General features: G+C 36.9%; 2 protein-coding genes across 4 annotated transcripts; both read right to left on the minus strand.

Annotated features, from left to right (window-relative positions):
* Positions 1-941: 941 nt before the first annotated feature.
* Positions 942-14647, minus strand: LOC114360459 (sodium-coupled neutral amino acid transporter 9). 3 transcript variants are annotated; one of them, XM_028315177.1, is made up of 13 exons: positions 14610-14647; positions 13450-13541; positions 9593-9667; positions 8996-9122; positions 6654-6745; positions 5657-5814; positions 4980-5141; positions 4289-4498; positions 3720-3916; positions 3492-3596; positions 3289-3357; positions 2993-3156; positions 942-2544 (listed from the first exon to the last, which is right to left on the minus strand). In XM_028315177.1, exons 2-13 carry the CDS (start codon positions 13533-13535, stop codon positions 2373-2375), a joined length of 1617 nt encoding a protein of 538 aa, XP_028170978.1. In that variant the 5' UTR covers positions 13536-13541; positions 14610-14647; the 3' UTR covers positions 942-2372. The 3 variants fall into 3 exon arrangements, with proteins under 3 accessions (XP_028170978.1, XP_028170977.1, XP_028170979.1); XM_028315176.1 differs by having other exon boundaries at positions 13450-13540; positions 14607-14641; XM_028315178.1 differs by lacking the exons at positions 13450-13541; positions 14610-14647 and adding an exon at positions 9902-10038.
* A 2178-nt stretch (positions 14648-16825) lies between these two features.
* Positions 16826-18312, minus strand: LOC114360466 (Cytochrome c oxidase copper chaperone COX17). The gene is made up of 2 exons (XM_028315186.1): positions 18085-18312; positions 16826-17634 (listed from the first exon to the last, which is right to left on the minus strand). Exons 1-2 carry the CDS (start codon positions 18210-18212, stop codon positions 17550-17552), a joined length of 213 nt encoding a protein of 70 aa, XP_028170987.1. The 5' UTR covers positions 18213-18312; the 3' UTR covers positions 16826-17549.
* Between the last annotated feature and the right edge of the window lie 2674 nt (positions 18313-20986).

The raw sequence follows: 20986 nt of genomic DNA on the forward strand, positions 1-20986 counted from the left end.
ATGTTCCTGGTCGGGCTATACAAAATTATTGTTGTTGCTATGAACTAAGATATTATGTACAATGTACGTACATATTTGAATCAATTATTTTTAAGATATAAGAGTTTACTTGTTAGTATCTCGACGCGTCGGTACCATGGTCGGTACAGAAGAGGGGTTGAGGGGAGAAGGGGACAAGAAGCGATTGTCTATTCTATCTATGCGATGTTCATTTGCACGTAAAATGTGATATAAACACTTAAATAAAACATTTATGAAACCATGATTTAAGATCTTCAAAGCTTTTGTAAATATTTTGACAGCTGGCAGCGACCTCTAAATCTCATCATCATCATCATCATCATGTCAGCCATAGGACGTCCACTGCTGAACATAGGCCTCCCCTAATGCTTTCCACATTGATCGATTGGTAGCGGCCTGCATCCAGCGCCTCCCTGCCACCTTTACGATGTCGTCGGTCCACCTTGTAGGTGGACGTCCCACGCTCTAAATCTCAACCAAAAAAAAAACAAAAAAAGCTAATTTCATATTTAGAGGTATATAATCGAATGAGAAAGTGCCCCGGGGATAATTCAAAAGTCAAAAAATAAGGACCACCCTAGTGCGCAGTTAACTCGATCAGGTTGTAATATACATGTTGTTTGATTGTGAAAACTTTAGCGGAAAATGCACTTGCAACAGAAATGAATTTATATGAAATACTCTTATGTTTTTTGAGCCAGTATACTTTTATTTGCTTAAGATAACAAAACGCAGCTATACGACCGTCAATTATTTACATTTTTAACAAGAGACGGTGCGTTATACAGCATGAAAGCAAAACTGGATTCAATTGTATCATACATTGAGGCTTTTTAGAAATAGACCAATCACACGACAGAATCTATGACTAAGATTGAATCGAGTTTTCAGCTATGTTTTGTAATGCAGACCTTAGTGTCGTATTGTGAAATGACTCAAGTTTGTTTATACTCAACAGATCCAAAAACCATTGCAACTTAACTTATAGGACTTTGAGTGTCGAGTTTTATGCTAGTTTTTATAGGTCTCAGTCTTAGTTGAAATTTTAATACATACTTGGACCAATTTAACATCTTTTTGAGTATAGAATGTCATTTCACATTACGGGTCGTAGTGCGTAGTTTTTATTGCACATTGATATTAATCAAATTAATTACGGGGTGAGATATTATTTCATTTAATTATCTAATAACATATACTCGTACGTATTTTCACCCGAAATTGAAAATAATAGTGTAACATTTTTTGTTATCTAATTTTAACTTTTAAATTTTAATGTAAGTACAAATTGTGTGAAATATTTCGATAAGTGAATGACAAAACAAACAATCTCTAACAAAACTGGTTTAATATGATATTAATATTATTACGGAATGTTATTTTATGTAAATATACTAATTAAACATCACAGGTTGTAAAAAGTATTTATTTGGCCAAAGTTTGTTATTAAATATTAATAATTATTTTAATATCACATTATGTATTGCATAAACCGAATGTATCGTTATGTGTTTCTATAAATATATTTTAGTAAAGTTAAACCTTATTTTTATTTCAAATATCATCTAAAACTTATATCTAATAGTATGACTAGATTTTATGTTTAACTCTTATGCATACACCTTTTTGTCTTTATTTTATTTACTTACAATGACAAAATATTTATCCTTATTCTATAACATAGTAAGTTTTATAAACGTACAAAGATATTGAGGATACCCCCAACTTCGTTATCCGAAGTTTCGGATGTTTTTATCTCTCATACAAAGCGAGATGACAACATGACCGACAGTGACAGATAGGTCCAAAACTACTTATAGCTTCAACCACACCAACGCGTGGAGATCGCCATTGCCGGCGCGATCATAGGTAAATGACAGGTGGCGCGACATGACAGTTCACGCGACCTGTCATTTCGGTGTGGTTGAAGCTTAAGACGTTAGAGAGTAACCAGTTGGTTACTGGGTTCAGTTGAACCCTGCTGTTTTTGCAAGTCATTGATCGTTTGGTATGAAGAAAATATTTATTACCACATCATTTACCTCCCAAATATTTGCTGTGATGTAAGCAAGTGAGATTCACGTGAAAAGTCTTTATTTCCAAGATTTTTATTCTTCTCTACTCTTAACTCTTTGGTACCGTTCTCATGTTATATCTACTTCACTTTCTTCTTAGTCACTGGCATCATATTGTATGGCAAATATTTAAGATCCAAAAATCTGGTTTAAAGATCTCGGTAGCACCGAATTACATTCAACCAAGTCAAATCAGAGTTCAAGTCAAGTCAACCACGTCTCAAAATTGACGGCTACAAAATTAGTGCTCAATCCAGAAACTTGTTTGGAAACTAATCACTCGTTGATAAAAAACTGCATCAGAAGGTTGACGGCCCCGAAGATAGTGATAACCAGGTAGAAGGCTGCCTTCCACCAGGTTAATCTGCCTCGGAGTTGGAGAGAGCGGACGTGTAGTAAGGAGGGCAGGGCGAAGATATGCACTAAGCCACTCACTGCGCCTGTGTATCTGAAAATAGGGAAAATAGTGATTATAAGTATTGTATTTTGATGAATATAGAGTTGAAATTTATTTGTGAATTCAGTATAATTCCTTAGCTGTTCAATCAGTTCCCGATTAACTAAATACTATCAGCTTTCGTTCGTTTCAGCCGAAAGACTGACACTGCTGGACAAAGGCCTCCCCCACAAGGATTTCCACAAAGACTGATACTGCGCCACTCGCATCCAGGCACCTCCCGCTACCTTCACTAGATCGTCGATCCACCTAGTGGGAGGCCTATCCAAGTGTCCACGCTACGTCTTCCGGCTCGTGGTCGCCACTCAAGAACTCTCCTGGCCTTAAAAGCCTGTTTTTTTATGAATAACAAGGCAAATTGGCTGATAATTGGCAAAATAGGCAATGAAACCGTTTTTGAGTTTAGACTTCTAACATGCGTTTGATATCGTTTCAATACCTGATAATAGTCCCGATGCTCGGACAAAAGCACGCGACCAGGATGCACATGACGACGATGGTGATGTTGATGAGAACAGTCAGCCACCGGCTCTCCGTGAAGGGCAACAGGAGGATCGCTTCAGTCCGGAGCATGTATGCCACAAGGGGGTATACTGTCACCACCTAGTTATAATGTCAAATATAAGTGTTATTATATCATAAGATTATTGGAGTGAATTGGAAAGTATTTGAAATAATTTTAATTTGATAAAGTATTAATATTTAATAAATGTTTTATAAAAAAAAAATACATACTTGGAACAATAGAAGAATTCTCGCTACCGCAGTCATGACATCATGCATTTCAAAATTGTTCAAAATATTCTGAAAAGACACAAATGATTATAATAGTGACTTGAAGAAATTCTTACTAACATTTTCTCTACAAAAATCGACTCCGTGAATCGTTTCGTAAGAAAATGTTAAAGTTATTGTACGAGTAACATAGTTTTACTCACGTCTTCTATACACGATTTTGCTAGTGGAAAGCAGACGTAGAATCCAGCTCCTACTAACGTGTAGGTTAGAGTCACTAGCACGAATGCTATCGTCAAATCTCTACACTGGAACAACAATTGATACTTAGTTTTTTGAAAATTACAAGGGATCATAATACCAAACAGAAACAGCCGTGCAAATTGTACAAACCCTAATAAGAAAGATAAATTATCTAAAGTCCTACTCACGTTATTTTCCTGCCTAGCATTGTTGCCCATAATAGTGATGATGATGTTGTGGATATAGAAGGAAAGCGCCAACATTCCACTAAGAACTGCTGCGTTCTTGGCCACGTATGTTTCGCCGGGCAGCTGCGTGATGTGGATACCCCATGTAACGCCCTTTACGACGACGAAGATGAGCAGGTATATCACTGAGAGCGTACCTAGAGGGAAGGAAGAGTTGGATTAATAGCTAGTTTGATTAAAGAGGTCAACGGCCGTTAATGAATAGATTTTTACAGGCTTATGATGTAGATCCTGGATATACAGTAGTTGCAGCGATGGGAACAAGAGGTAAGAGTAATCCTGTTAGTAATTATCATTACACTTATGATTTCAGTCGTTGGTGTCGGATTTGGCACACCATAGGCTTTTGACATGACTACTGCAGTTATAGGCACGCTTTTTTGCGTGTAGTGTGCTTAGGTAATTACGTAATTAGGATCCTTTTTCATGAAATTATTTCTAACACCATTGGTTACATAAAAAGGTTGTTTTTTTCTTCTTTATAGAGCATTCGATAAAGCAAAACTTACCCAAAGAGTTAAACTTGGTGAAAAAAGACACGTTCTTAAAGTTCAAGAGAGGGAACACGATAATGGCGACGTAGACAGGCACGGTGGAGTGAAGTCCCCAGTAAGGACTGACGGGGGCTTCCACGGGGATGAGGAGGGAACCGTTGACCCCGTCGAGCTTGGGACAGAGCAGCGTCGAGTTGTATTCTGTCTGGTTTGAAGAGTGGAGATCTGAGAAGATTTTGTTAGATTAGTATTCTGAAATAATTCATTTTAGCTAGTTATGTTCAAAATTATAACTATCTGCTTGCTTTGCTGATTTCGAAGTGTCTTTAAAGATGCTTGTTGAAGTCATGGAAGGAGAAGTTCGATAAGCGATATGGATGGAAAGAAAAAGAAAGATGGGTGTTGGAGCTGAAAGTTCCCCTGTGGTAGACTACAGAAGTCGTAGACTTTTTACTCGGTGGACCAATGACCTGGTAAAAGTCGAGAGAAATACGTGCGTATTTTTAGCTTCCCATGAAGGGTTACGGGACTATAAGTAATTTGTGAATTTGTGCATCAATGCGGACGGCGTAGAATAAGTCGTAATGGAAATCCTTGGGGCATTAGGCTTTTGTTCAGCAGAGGACGTCTTTTAGAAAGAAGATGACAAGTGGAAAGTATTTACAATCAATCACAGTTGTGGTACCTAACAGATTAGGGTGCCTACCTGTGAAGTAGTTGACGGTGAAGTAAAGGAAGTTGGTGATGAGGATCCAGTAGACGACGTTGGCCCCTAACAACACTAGAAGGCTGAAGGTGTGCGCTACCAGCTCCGCCCAGCGGCCCAGCAGCGTCCTGCATAGTGCGGGGACTTCGCATGTGTCGTTGCCTGTAATGGTAACAAACATTGTGACTTAGGTATATTGCAGATTTATGATTAGCAGTTCTTTTATGACGTCATTGGTGTTCCGATAAACATATAAGATTACTGACTTCTCGCGTCAACCAAGCCAAGCTATTGTTAAAGATAATAAGTACTAAGGTAAAGCTTTTGTTACCCACAGAGTAGCAATAGGTAATTGCAAAACAATGATGGTTCTCAGTTAGTGAGGCTGGTTTTAGTGTCACGCGGACTGTCAGTGCGGACCCACTCCGCACGGCAATCTGTATGAACTTCTAGGAAGCGTTTTAGAGTAATGCTGTCCGGAGGAACCGCTCGCTCCCTAGCAGTTAACAGATCGGCTGTGCAGAGAGATCCGCACTGACAGTCCGCATGGCACTTAAACCAGCCTGAAAGAGTATAGTAGTCACGGTTTCATATTAATTAACTTCAGGGTTCGTCAGTGTCTTAGTAAACTTAGTAGACGACTTGTCGATTGAATATTGTTAGCAATTTTCCCTTACCATGATGGTAGTTCACCCTCAGCAGTACATAGGCAGTGTAGAGACATAGCCCTGCCATCAGGGCTACCAGCACCAAAGCAACGGGAAGACCAGCTCTCTCCACTCCCCACGCCATAGTCAGCAGAGAGGACCCCATGATTGTGTTCCATACTGAGAATCTGGACAAAGAAAGAATATTAATATAGAGCTTAGATATAGAGTTTATAAACTGTATAAAAATATGTTCAAGTTTCACGTAGGTAAATAATGTTGATTGATGTTTCTGGGCGGGCTGCGCCCTTCTGCTGAACTGGCATCCGCAGAATACCAGTGGTCGTGACGTGCTCTCTGCCGTCACGGCTTATACTGAGCAGATGCCATTTTGGTGCGTGTACTCTGTTTTTAGTGTTTAAGTTGTTATTTATTTGTAACGCTTTTAATACTCGCATCAAATAAATACTTTCTTTCTTTATTAAAGTCTTTATCATCGAAATGGTCGTCTGCTAGTCTGAAGGGTTCTTCGGATTATAAAAGGTGGGTTTTACGCAAAAGTTCAGTTCGAACGTAAATATGAGCTGAAGGAGAACGCTTCCTAGCGATTGTAGTGTAGATTCATTTTTGGGCGGTAATACAGTCAGCATCAAATAGATCATGGCTGATGGCACCCAAGTTCGCAACACGTCTTTGTACCAATAATTGTATATTTTTTTTATCCACAACGAGGAAGCTCTTGGCTTGTATCTCACCTGATGGTAAGTGATTGGTATTATTCCAATTTTGGAGGTTTCAGGTTGTGGTGTCAACTTTTTGGCCACTTTGGGTGTAAGGGCTATATTTCACCGGGACACCATGGCGGCGCAACCAGTCGCCGGCTACCAACAAAATGTATGCAACTTTGCGCAACCAAACGTACACCAGTTTGTTTGTAGCCGGCGACTGGTAATATAGCCCTTACGAACTAAGTTATTTGTCGCTGACTGAACCTTTCTAGTAAATGCTTAGGAATTAACTCACTTACATCGTCACTAACGAGCTCTGCTTTTTTCTCTCCGGCTTTGGCTTGTCATAGATCGCATACGAAAGTATTTTACTCGCTGTATGGTCTGGATTCTGGAAACAGGAAAACAATAATTTTACTAGGTAGCACAAATCCGGATTTTTTTAAAAGCTGTTTGTTTTATTTTTGGGGAACTTCTATAGGACTACCTAAGTACATGTACTTACTTACATCAAGTTAATAAAGATGATGTAATGGTCTTTCCACTAATCATACAGTTCTTTATGGTTTTCTAGGTAATATCTTTGACTAGATATATCATTACTACCTAGCTTAGTAGTTAGTACAGAGAGTTATTGGGTATACTTACAAAGACTAATTTTAGCATATTGACGCAATACGAAGCCTTCATCGCAATACCGATCGTGACGCTGCAGTTCCAGTATCAAGAACATTAATTGCGTGGCTGATACGAGTCGTCAAGGCCTGTGTGACCAATGTGACCATCTTCGCAAGTCAAAATAGCAACCGTCAGTCGGCCATTTTTGATAACGCGGTTTAGATCGGTAGAGGGGCCATGATAGAAAAACTTTCGGACTTTAACGACTGCTTAAGATCTGTGTTTGGATTTGCTAGCAAATGGCCGATCTCGATTCGTATTGATTTTTCGACTCAGGATTTAAAGAAGTCCTAACGGGTCTTATTGTCACATTCGTTTGACAGTCGTCATTCTAATCAAGCTATATTGGATAGACTATAGGTAGAGTGGTGATTTGGCAGATTCTGTCAAAAGCTGGGCAGGGCAGAAGAATGGGAGAATGTTCAGCAATGCTTATGTTGTTCTAGTTATAACATAGTTCAGCAATTTTTACAACGTTTTGTTTGTCCGTTTCAGTTAAGTGACGTCCATTGCTGGACAAAGGATTTCCATAACAACCGGTCTTGCATTGCCCACTCGCAATCCAGGTGCGAGGTGCTTCCCGCGACCTTCACCAGATCGTCAATGTTGTCATAAAGTTAAACTGTCTTTAGACCAGCAAAGGAATGAAGAAGAAATTATGAGGAGTCAAAGTTAATGCATTGGAAAGTTCCTGAAAATATCTGCTAATGGAGCTACCCTAACTGTTTATCTCGAACGATTAGTTCAAACTCAAGTCCAGGCATAATTGCCCCACTTAGCAGGTCATTGTCTTGCGAATTCATATCGTATGATAACGCAGTCTTGGATATCTGAATGCTACTAACACTGCATTGGTCATGGCTGTGATAATAAGTTCGACGATATCTTCGTAAACACAGCGGGGCTAGGTGTTCTTGATAGGTAAAGGTCATGCTCAGAAAATCTGATTGCCTGTTTCGTAGGTAAGAATGTTTCGAAAATAACTTGCAATTTGCAAGTATGATAAATTAATGATACTTCAGTGGACTTTCATCATCATCATCATCATCATCATCTCAGCCATAGGACGTCCACTGCTGAACATAGGCCTCCCCCAATGCTTTCCATGCTGCCCGGCTAGTAGCGGCCTGCGTCCAACGCTTTCCTGCTAGGTATATGATGCACCTTTATGCACCTTACTGAATATTGCACCTTTATGATGTCGTCGGTCCACCTTGTGTGTCAGTGAACTTTACCAGTAGGGTAATGTAAAAAGCTAATCCAATTACATAACTTCGTAAAATCGAAGGAACTACTGCGTTACATAAAATACATTCGTAGGATTATGTAACTATTCCGTATTTATGTTAAGATCATAAAGAATCTAATAAACACATTGATTTGCCCAAATTGTCACATGCTTTGCCACGCAATATGATGACCCCAATGATAAAAAGCTTGGCGATATATTACATAGTTTCAGTTATCATTCTAATACATATTTATAGTGATTTGCCATATTAAAATTAAAGAAGTAATTAAATACATTATCCGCAATCCGGCAGATAGGTACGCTAGAGCTTTTGGCTTTGCTGGTGGGTTCTTTTTCCATGACTTGAAAATTATATTTTTTTATAATATTTGACCGCTATCACACGTCAGGGTGTGATGCTAGATAAAATATGTTTCTCCACTTGATGATAAACATCTTTACAAACTACTAGGAACCTGTCTTCCAGAAAATCTTAGTTATTTCTTTCATAGGTCTCATACAGACCACCATCATCATCATTTCAGCCACAGGATGTCCAGTCCACTGCTGAACATAGGCCTCCCCAATGACTTCCACATCGCTCGGTTCGTAGCGGTCTGCATCCAGCGCTTCCCTGCTACCTTTATCATGTCGTCGGTCCACCTTGTGGGTGGACACACAGGTATTATCTGGCAGAGATCTCCACCAGTCACCAGCATCTATCCCACTCACCAGGTGTCCGTCAGGCAGGCTCTTGTAGCAGGGAGCTGGTCTGCCCAGCAGTGGTGACGCCTCCATCCGCTCCATAGCGCTGTAGTAGCTTTGGTTGCTGCTGCAGGATGACCGGTGGACGGCGGGGCTGGAGTCAGAAGACGGTTATAAAGCAAGGTATGTACTTAGAATCATGATGTATTTAATTTTAAAGAGTTGAAAAGTTTTTATAATTTGCGGAGGAATTTTAGGTGCCCATCTGCTTAATTACGAATTATTAATTTAATAGGTTTTCATAATCATCATCTCAGCCACAGGACGTCTATTGCTGAATGTAGGAAGATTCCTTAATTATTTCCAAATAATTTAATAGCAGACTTACTTTGGCAAAAATATGTAGGCCTAACTTGGTAGGTTACTTAACTTACAGTTGTGTCATTAGGACATTGAAAATACATATTCCTAGCTATTATCATCTCAGAATACATCCCACCAACCAAATCACGCAAATAATATTATGGTCTCTTACCTAGTGTTTACAAAATAAAGCAATAATATAGTGATTACATTGCTATAAATAATATTAATAGTGTTTTAATGTCTGTAAATGGTACTTACGTTCTTTTACTACTCCTCTTTCTTTTTTCTTCTCGTTCGCAGTCCGAGAAGTCGGAACACGTGCTCCCGAATATCCTACGAACCGAGAAAATATCGAAATTATTGAAAAACTCACATTATCACCTAAAACTTTTATAAAAAATAACTTATCGAGGATCATTTCCACAAAACGTTTGGTTAATTTGTTGACAAGTTTACTTTTGGATAATATTGCTACACCTACATTTAATTGTTATCAAACTACCGTGCATTAACGTGACACGAGCGAAATTGTGTTTGTCAACAAAAACAAAAGAAAACTCTGTTTACCTAAACAATCACTGATCCTCCAGTCCTTATTTAACTTAAAATGTTATTATTTTTTAATAAATTGTTTTTATTAATTAAAATTGAAACTGAATGTTGTCGCGAACCGAACCATCTGATTCAATAAAGCTAAATGAGCTGTAACTTGTATCTTGGTAATGTTTACATCGGCAGATAAGGTCAGTTAATGAGAAGGTATGCGTCATACGAGTATGATTTTTAGATAGATATTCCGTAGTTCTTTACGATAATTTTAGTGCGAACGTGAAAATAGCGGCAAAAATTAATATTTGAGGAAAATCAATCAATAACGCAACATAATCAGTTTTTAAACTGCTGGGGGCGGTTTTCTGAAAAGGAAATTTGATCTGGAAATAAGTAAGTAAATGGACTTTTCAACAATTTTAGTATTCACAGGTTACTTACTGTTTTAAAATATCTTTTAAGTTATTAAACATTTCCATACTAACTACTTACTTAAACGTCACTTTAAAACAGGGTGCAACTTTTTATTAATACGAGGGTAAAATGTTTACGGGTTAATCTTCCCATGTAAGTAATAACTAGTTTTGGAGTTTTGGAATTTAAAACCTGGTGAAATTCCGAAACCATTTACGACAGGTTTAATTTTCTGTCTAACTTTTTGTTGTCCATCACATACACGTTTTTTAGGCATTGAGTGACAGCTTGGTTGCGCATTTTTAATGTTACACGAAAAGGTAAGCCCTGAACTTTAGGTACAGCAGCGTCTCGTGACACCTACAGTAGCCAAAAAGTTCGCAACACTTCTTTGTTACAGTTGAAATAAGGTTGTGTATTGTCAACCTTTTGGCCACTTTGCGTGTCACGAACTAAGTATTTGACGCTGACTGTACAGACTTTTGTGTCATCAAACTTGTATGAAAAAGTCACGGGCGTTCAAACTGTTGACAGCAAACTACATTGTTACAATCGATGCGACTATAAATTTTCGTTTTCATACTTCACCGATAATGTTCATAAATAAGCCAATTTTCAAGGCGCCCAGTTCAATCTCCCTGGATTGAAAACAAGGATTGGAAGAGATACTGCGAGATTTATTTGACATTTCGATCTTGCTATTAACATTGTATTCATTATGACTTACTTACTCATTGACATTTGATTAATTTATCATTAGTATGCTTGCCTACTAGGGAAATTACTAAGTTCATTATCAATATCTCAAGCCTTTTCTATCTATGTAAATGGAGGATCTTTGTTTTTCAGCACTCCATAAAAAAATTACGCGCTTTTCCGATGCCGTCATCATCATCATCATCATCATCATCATCATCATCATCATCATTTCAGTCGGGAGTCAGGACGTCCACTGCTGAAAATACGCCTGAAAATGATTTTCACAATGGTGGCCAGATTTTTACAATGCCATATTTTTAATTTACATATTTTATTAACATAATTCCTACAATGGCGGACTTAATGTCACGTAGCATTCTTTACCAGTCTAAAACGCTCTACGTTGCATCTCAACAACTTTTATTTTAAATAGCTTTTTGTGCTATGAAAAAAGCATCGGTGATACACGAAATGGCGTTAGCGATATGACTGCAGGCAAAATAATATTAATGACAGATTAACGTTTTTTAGCAAGCAATTGCACTCAGGAGGATTTGATGAGTGCTGCTGACAAAGTCACTTTTGTGGCGGAGTTTTGGGCTGACACTGTGTAGGTTTATTGTGGACACGAAAAGAAAAGAAGATGAACGTGATCACTTTTGCGAAGGACTTTAGGGAAGTGATAGCTTACAAAAAATATACCTTTGCGAAGCGAACACGAAAGAAATACGTCATGTTGTGCTTAATGGGTCTACTTTTGGCTACTGGCTTGTTAGAGATTGGAATTTTGCTTCTTAGTACATTTTAAAACATGTCGACACACCCCTTTAAACCAGCTCGTTATCTTGGGTCATGCATGATGAAACTAGGATCGCTGTTTCGTCATCCTAGTAATTAATATCTACCCTGTGGTTATCGATTTATTTGCGTAATTAACTACGCCAATAATAGGCGGGAAACTTAGCAGTTACTTAGGACTTAAAATACTTAGTCAGCGTCAAATAGTTCGTTCGTGACACCCAGAGTAGCCAAAAGGTTCGCAACAAATGTTTTTGTTACAATAAAATTAGAATAAGGTATTGTTATGAACTTTTTGGTCACTTTGGGTGTCATGAACTATTTGACGCTGACTATACCTACGCAAACTGTATTATATGTTTCAGTTTTACTATTTATATTTAACTACGACGTAGTTAAATATAAATAGATTATCCAACATCGAAACGTAGTTACTACGTTTCGATGTTGGATAATCATATAAGAGGATTATCCATTTATACTTACTGTAAGTAGTTTTGTTTTATTGATTTGAACAACAGCTACTTAAATAATTACTGTTGCAACTGTGAAGTCAAGTTCAGAAAGTTTAAGACAAGAACTGAAAAATGCATGAAACTGGCACTAAGTAAGTAGGTTATCTGTCGTAAAATTGTGCATTAATGTGTAGCAACTTCGTATTTTTATTTCATCAGAAATAATCATAATTATTTCCGTCTGGCACACATATTTTTAACATTAATTTGATAAATAAGTACGAGTGCGTAATAATATTTAACTAAATCAATTTCATTTTGCGTCTTATACCTAATGCTAGATTGGCAAATATTATACAATTTTAGTTAAGTAGATGTAGATAAGTATACATCTCTAAATAGCCAAGTTGAATTTTAGTAAATATTTTGCAAATCCTATTCGACTAATATTAGAAAATAATGCGAAAGTTTGTATGGATGTTAGGATGTCATGCATGTCTTTGACGCAAAAACTACTGAACGGATTTTGTTGAAACTTTACACTATTATTGTTTGTAACCCAGATTAACATTATAGGCTACCTAGTACCTATACTTTATGTCGATCTGTGACACTAAATTTCACGCGGGTGAAGCCGCGGGCAAAAGCTTGTAACTAGGCATATGTTACGGTCAAAGTGATAAATGTGAAAATTATGAATAATCGCCGGTTATTATGAATAATTACCGCATGATTTGGTAAATGTGATTAATATGAGGTCATTTATGTGTGTATAAAACTAAATAGGCGGCTTTTGGGCCACCCCCGCCGCACCTTAACCTATTTTTCACTTTAAATCAAAATATTATGATATAGGCATCATGGAAAAGTAATATTATGCAAGAAACATTCCAAACTCATTATGCCAAATTATATTAATATATGATATCAAAACGTTTAAAAGTTTGGCTGTACACGAGCACGTACACAAGATGTTGTTCTCTTTAAGAAATTTGTTAGTACTAAGGTTGAATTATTAAAATCACTGTTAAATGTGATTAATTTATCACTTTTACCGCGACTGTCGGTAATTATTCATAATAACCGGCTATTATTATTAATAATTTTCAATTTATCACATTAACCGTAACACATATAAAAAGCTGTTTTACTAGGGTCAACAAATCCTTAAAAGTTTCTATTAAGTACTTAGGTACTTACCCGTAACTGTCCACAGTCTGAACTGAGCTGGGAGCAGACAGGTCTTCTTCGCACCAATGTCTCGCCGAATTTTTGACAAACCTCATATTAACCCTTAAATTGGCACTCATTGAACCCTTGCTTCAATAATGGTCAAATTTGGGATTTAGGTATTGTTTTGATAGATTAAGAAAAAAATATTTTCTTTTTGAAAAAAATTCAATTAGTATAGAAGTTATGACATGTCACTTAAAACGGACATTGCCAATTATTTAGGATTACATCCATGTCACTTAGGGCGGACATTGCCAGTTTAGGAAAACAAACGTAAAACAACTTTTATTAATAACAATACAGGAATCCCTGATAATCAGCCTCTGGCTAATCCAGCGCCTTTTGCAATCCATCCGCACTATTTACTGATGATTTTACATAAATTTATCAAAAAATACCCAGACATATAAAAAGAGAAACTGACTGCCTGATATATCAACATAAATCCCAAACCGGTGGGTATAAAGACACAAATTTTGCCATGTAGGTTCCTTATTCGGGTCTAAGGGTGTTATCAGAAAGGATTTTCCAAAATTACCCCCTAAGGGGGTGAAATGGGGGTCCAAAGTTTGTAGGGCGAAACAAAATTACTTGCACTATTTAATTCGAAACTTCACAGGAGTACTCCTATGGATAAATTAATAAACACGTGTTTCAGGTTATTTCAGAATTCAACCCCTAAAAGGGGGAAATGGGGTAAAAACGTCTAAAAATCAACATGAGTATTTATTACTGATACATGGCGTTGTCCGTTTTAAGTGACATAACATTTGTAACCTTGAAATGAACGAAAAAAAATCGATATTTTTTTACTGTTTTGGCAATAATCGTCAGTTTTATTCGTTAATATTCTAAAATCAGTCAATAAAGCACAAGAACAAGTGTAATACCCACAGTGTTGCCATATTTATCAACAGCGAAAACTTGACCTTGCTGTTGCAGTTATTCAACTGTCTTAATTTTTAAAATTCGCAGTTTTTTATGGAACTACAGCCCCGTGTTTCACATAAAATATCATGCTTTTTATAAAATATCCCTTGAAAGTCGATAAATTGCTTTAATTTAGATTCTGTAGGCAATTGTTTGACATGTCCTTTATAACGGACAGAAACCATTTAAGGGTTAACACTGCACTATCAGGAACGTCTGTCCCGGTGTCTTCGCGCACTCAGTTTGGGAGATAACGTGAATTCTTGAATGGGATTCGGAGATCTATAATTTTTACTGGCCTCTTACTAAGTATTATTAAGGGCAGACGCACTGTGCGACAAATTCTTTTCTATTTTACTAGAGAAGTGGCTAAGTAAGGCCTACCAAACAGAGAAGAGAGGACTGGAGATGTGTTTGACAATCAGAATTCGTTATTTCTGCATCACTTCTATGCTCCGCTTGATTTCGGAAATCTAACTGGTCATTCAAACACATATCTCTCCTCTTCGCTTTGTGCTTTGGTGGAAGCCGACTTTAGTAATTTTAGTGTCTCAGAATATAGGTACATACCATTGACGGATGCATGATCTGGCGGCTTTTTAATCAGGCTATGTCTACTACGGTCAGTGGTTTGAATCCCGCCGGGGATAAATGCCGACATACTTAATCATTTCTACACGTTTAGTGTCTTTAGTTAGATTTGCTTACCTAAGTTAAGTATTCGTTTTATAACTTACTTACTTAGTTGTCATAGTAGCAGCTCTGCTTAGTTTGGGGCAAAGGTTAACTATGATAATGTTAATTGAAACATTAAGTAATTAACTTTATAGTAAAAGGCTTTCTTCATTTGCACAACCTTTTCTGGGTTGGTTAGTTCTTTTTTATATGAAATCTGGTTCTCATTTTGTGAAGTAGGTAAGCTTGCAGCATCATGTTCATGACTCTCTTTAAGAAGAAGCTAGCATGAGTTTTTTGTAGAAAATCACTAGTAAGCGTAACTCCAGGTGATCAAGATTTTTTCTTTCTTTCAACGCCTCCATGAGTTCTCCTAGAATTTTTCCTTAGACTTAAGCAGGGACATAGGTATTAATTTCTATTAATATTATTTAATTTTTCCACTGATAGCAACGAGTTCGTGGCCGAGTGAGCGGTTATTGCCCTACCAAAAATGTTCGAGCTATTGTATTTTAGTTAGATAGTTAAAATCACTAAGGTGGGTTTTATTTAAGGAATATTAGAATGTTTTAACAGAAAAACGACGAATCTCCAGTACACTGAACGATTAACCTTAAGAAAACTTAATAAAAATACTTTTAAAAGGAGACTTTCTCATTCTGGTTTCTGAATTCTGAATGTGACAATAAACTACGGAACTACGGTCTGTAGTCCAGTGCCAGTGGCAGCTCCCTCGATCGCGGTCCTAGATTCGATTTCCGGTTTAATAAGGGAAATGCAGCCTTTTAATACCTACAAAATGTATTCTCTGTTGGATAGATCGACCTATTTTACAAATATTAATTTAAAAAAAGATTAGTCCCATTATTTTCATCATGGCATGGTCTAAAAAGTCTAAATAATTTGGCGGTGCCTCGTAAGTGTTCGTCGAGCCTTAGGTCAGCTTGTAGTAAGGGTTAATGCTGGTAAGATAGCCGAGTAGGTATAAATACACGTTGCTACTCGCTGTCTGATAAAAAAGTAATTTTACTTATCTACAACAATGTACACGTAGGCTTATGATAAGGGTTTGGTAGAATTTGAGATGATAAAACGTTAAAATTACACCTTATCAGATGTTATCAAACGCGTGAAGAACTCTTCCTAGTTCGTACGATGAATGGGCTTTTTATTTTTCAAAAACATAACCCTCCTTATGGCGTAGTCGGGTAAAAATACAGGGGGCTCAAAAATGTTTAAAAATAATGCTTGATTTCTCGAAATTCGATAGGGAAGCGTAGATGATGAGAAACTGATAAATTTTATGAATTTTTAGTCACTTCTTAGAGCGCTTCACGGGACATAAGCATGCTTTTTGTGTAAAGGCTCATCCTGTTGCACAAAATAGTGTGATACAAATAACTGTTATGTCCATACTTTAATAGGAATTGAAGTATGGACTTACTATCCTAGCATTGTATTTAACAAGTTTTATATCCATCATTTCAAACTCAGTGTTGTTATTTTACTATTGTAGTGTTGCCTGTTGCCACTGCTGAATCAGCTCCACAGCTGTTTAGTTTCAGTTGTGAAGCGAGGAAATACAATCAAAGATGATTATTATGTAACAAATATTTATTTACAATTAAATTAACACTAGAATAAGTTAGGTTACAGAAGCGGCGGAACGCAGATCTTGATAATTAACCTACAACCTTATACCTAAATAAAGACTGACAAAAAGTTATTAATACTTTGGTGATTTAAGTCATATTTTAAGTAACACCAACTACAATATTGAATATTCAATGAACAGAAAAGTAACAAGATTTGGAAATATGTTGTGAAATGTTTCTACAAATTACATGATCTTAATTTTATGCGATTATTCCAATGTAGACATGAACAATAAATATGAATGACAAAAAGAGGCCCATATTGAAAATTTATTATGAATGAAAAGGGCAAACAATTATGAAAACCTATAACCTAAACTTCTACTATTCATCCATTGCTAATATTTAACTAAAGTTATATTACTAAAACTATACATCACAATTTAATCAAAGGTCTTATCTAAAGAATTGAAATAAAATCATCATTATTCATGAAAATTGATTTTTATATGAAAAGCAATGGAATAGTAGAAATGCATCATCATTATAAATTTTAAAATGTTTTTGAAAGATTTAGATACATTATATTTTCTACAATGTATTTAATGTAGATGCAATGCCGTAGCTGTTCAGTAAATGCCAAATTATTACAATTCTTGTTTTGGTAGGAAGTTGTCTTTTTGTGAATTATAACGCTGGTTTAACACAGATCATGCTTCTTTAAAATAATTATAAAAGAATGTCATATCAAGTTAAAAATTGTTATGAACATTGATGATGGGGAGTGTCGATGATGTCATCAATGTAACATTAGTGATATGACTAGCATGTCTCGTACAATACTAGGTACTGTGTATGGTAGAGATATTAGATGTTAAAGCCCATTTTTCTCATGCAAGCCTTGTGTTCTTCAATCAGGTCACCGCAGTTTTCTTCACCTTTTTCGATGATGCTGAAAATAATAAAAAAGTTTGTTTAACGACTTTGTTCGCACTTAACTTTAAAGAATATTGTCTCTTTGCTGCAATATTGTGTTTTTTTTTTACTACAATAATAATAGGGACAATTATTTGAGAATTTCAGGTGGACTTTTTTATTATCCAAGATGAAAAATATCTCCACAATGTATCAAGTTTGTGTGTGACATTTTTTGTGTTCTCTTAATGTTGATAAAAGTGTCAGAGACAGTTAAACGGTCTGTAGCTTCAATTGCCAGGACATTATCAAACTTTGTTTACATTTTCTTCAAATAGCCAGTCAAAAGTAATTATTGTTAACAAAAATGAGGGTGAATCCTTTCATGACCACAAGAGTAATGTAATATTCAATAAGTATTTCATAATATTTGGGCAAATGGTTACGTAATTACTAGAATCTTTCGGAAAAATCACTTTAACCTTACCAAGCATCTCGCACTCTTTTGGTCTCCGGGCACGCGCAGCATGGCTTTAACTTCGGCTTTTCTGCAGTGGCAGGAGCCGGAGCCTCCAAAACCTTCACATCAGCAGCTTTAGCACTTGCGTTTCCCATTTTTAGTTATAAAAATTCACTGAAATTATGATGCAATACAAAATACGGCGCACGTGAAAATGTCAGACAATTTTTTTTTTCAAGGCCCATCAAGGTCATAGTAGCTGTCATAGTGACAGCGGCGTGTTCCTGTACGTTAGTGCTACTTTATTTGTAACGCGTAACGTTATTCGTTGCGAGAGATTTTCCTTTACTCGGGAAATTGCGCAATAGGATGGCATATCGTTTATGACGATATTTTGTGGGAATCTTGCTATAGATGACCCACGTTGAACTGTCCCACCAAACTCAATGACAGGGGGGCGCTACCATCGTTCAACTATATGGTTTCCAACATGGCAAAAATCGGAACCGGAACCAGCGATCCGTTATTGACGGTGGCGCCCCACTGTCAATGTCATCGACAGGACCAACAGGACAGTCCAGTATTTTGGAACTATAATAAATCTAATTTGGCCGCATACTCCAGTCATTATAGTAAGTTCACCTCGGAATTCGAGATACCCAGCTGTAAGTCTGTAAATACGTGTATATTGACACCCTAAAAGTTGTCTCAAAACCTACATATGGTAGGGTGTAAGCAACTATTAAATTTCAAGGTCAACGGTCACAAAAATCGGTTTTTTGCGCTTTTTTAGAAATATCTCATTTCCTGTGGATTTTTTGCTATTTGTATTTATTATCAATATTGTAGAATACTAAATTCTCTACAAATTTTGTTTAAAAACTTTTTTTATACGGTGAACCGTTTTCGAGATAGAGGGCGGAGAGCGCGCGGTCACTGCATCACTTCAGGTCTACTTAAGCGGTTTAGATTTTTCATACAAAAGGATTTTCCCGCTAATTCCTGTGGGAATTTCGGGAATTCCTTGTTGTAACTAAGCTTTGAGTTTACTAAACAAAATTTGTAGAGAATTTAGTATTCTACAATATTGATAATAAATAAAAAACCCATAGGAAATGAGATATTTCCAAAAAAAGCGCAAAAAACCGATTTTTGTGACCTTTGACCTTAAAATTTAATAGTTGCTTACACCCTACCATATGTAGGTTTTGAGACAACTTTTAGGGTGTCAATATACAAGTATTTACAGACTTACAGCTGGGTATCTCTAATTCCGAGATTCTTACCTAATTTAAGCTTAAATGACTGGACTAGCAGGTACTGGGTAGGTAGGGTAGGCAGATAGGGCAACAGAACAGTCCCTTTCAAGTGGTTTTTATTGTCTTGAGTTTCTTGGAGTGTAGATTTAATTTAATTATACTACCTAAGAGCAAGTCTAGTAAATTTTAAATATTTTACAATAATATAATACTGTTTAAGTTCTTTTATCGTGCATCAATAATGAACATTTTGATATATGAATTAATACATTTCTAAATAAATATAAAGTCGTAAAAATAGTAACATCGCACAACAGAACAAGTTAAACAAAACTAGGCTAGGATTAACAAGTTTTTAATAGTCTGAGTGGGGAGTCAAAAACTTTCCGCTTGATCAAATAGAGGTGGAAGGAATGGTAAATAAAATGACCGCGATAGTGCTGTTCATCCTTTGAAGTTTTAAGGACGCAGATAAAATATTTACTATAATGATAAGGAACTATGCAACAGTGAACTGTGAAGCAAATCAGGTAAAGCTCTAGCTAGGGCTAGTTTTCGGAGACGTCTCAAATTACCTATGATAATAGGAAAAACCTCTCTTTGCCTAGAAATTCACTGGGCGGAAACAAAACAAGTGTTCGGATCTCTCGATTACTTAGTTAGCCTTAGTTTTAAGATACCAAGGAAAATGTAACGCTGCGTTTACCGCAAGTGGTAGTGGTGATGGCATGATGGGTTAATGATGGTGGTTACAAATAGAACCTCCTCCTTTTTGAAGTCGGTTAAAAAGGGACACAAGTAGGTATCTTGTTTTAGCGTCCCATTCCGATTGAAGTAGGAACGTCCTTCGAGCAGTTGCCCACCGCCACCTGCGCCAGGCAGGTCCGCCGTAATCCTTCTAAGCCTTGTTTACTTTACTACGTGAGGCGTTAGCTTGCCTATATTATTTTAATGTTGGCTTTTGTGGCAAGCTTCATTGCGTATTTTTTATCATATTTAATGTCCTCTATTTTCTTCGCAAGTGTAGCGAAGATCGGCATGGGTGGTGGCAAGGTTTTTAGCTTAGCTCATACTTTGATCAGACTCCTAGAGTGGCTTATAAAGCTTGCCGCCGTCTACTTCACCACTGACACGTCAAAATAAATACAGAACTAACGTGAAGCACAAAACTTTATGAAATCTGGCATTAGTTATATGAGTTTGAACGGCTATCCAAATGCACTCGGTCCCGCCATTACTACAAAATAATTGTAATAGTTATGGCAGATTATGTACACTAATTAGGAAATTGACCAAGACGTAATAGTGTGAACACCCATCTCGATTACTTTCTTCTAGCGTGCGTCACCCATGTTACTTCGGTGTGCGGACTAGCGCTTCAACTTGGTCAATTTTCCGTATAGTGTACATTCGCCATTAAACTGCAGGGCTACTCTCTAACGACGTCTACACCTATCTGTCTGTCACTGTCGCTCGTGCTAGCATCTCGCTAAGAGGAATACATTCGAAACTTCGAATAACGTTGTAGAGTTGCCCCGCAGACAAAATGACATCCATCTACATATTATCCATTCTATCCGGGCTGTAGCAACTCCAACAACGTCTAGTCTCACGACCAAACCCACATGCGAATTGTAAAAAGTCATAAGTTAGATGGATAGATGGCGCTG

The sequence above is a fragment of the Ostrinia furnacalis genome, unplaced genomic scaffold (genome assembly GCF_004193835.3).
Source record: "Ostrinia furnacalis isolate ACB-3 unplaced genomic scaffold, ASM419383v2 OfSCF5051, whole genome shotgun sequence".
NCBI classification, from domain to species: Eukaryota; Metazoa; Arthropoda; class Insecta; order Lepidoptera; family Crambidae; genus Ostrinia; species Ostrinia furnacalis.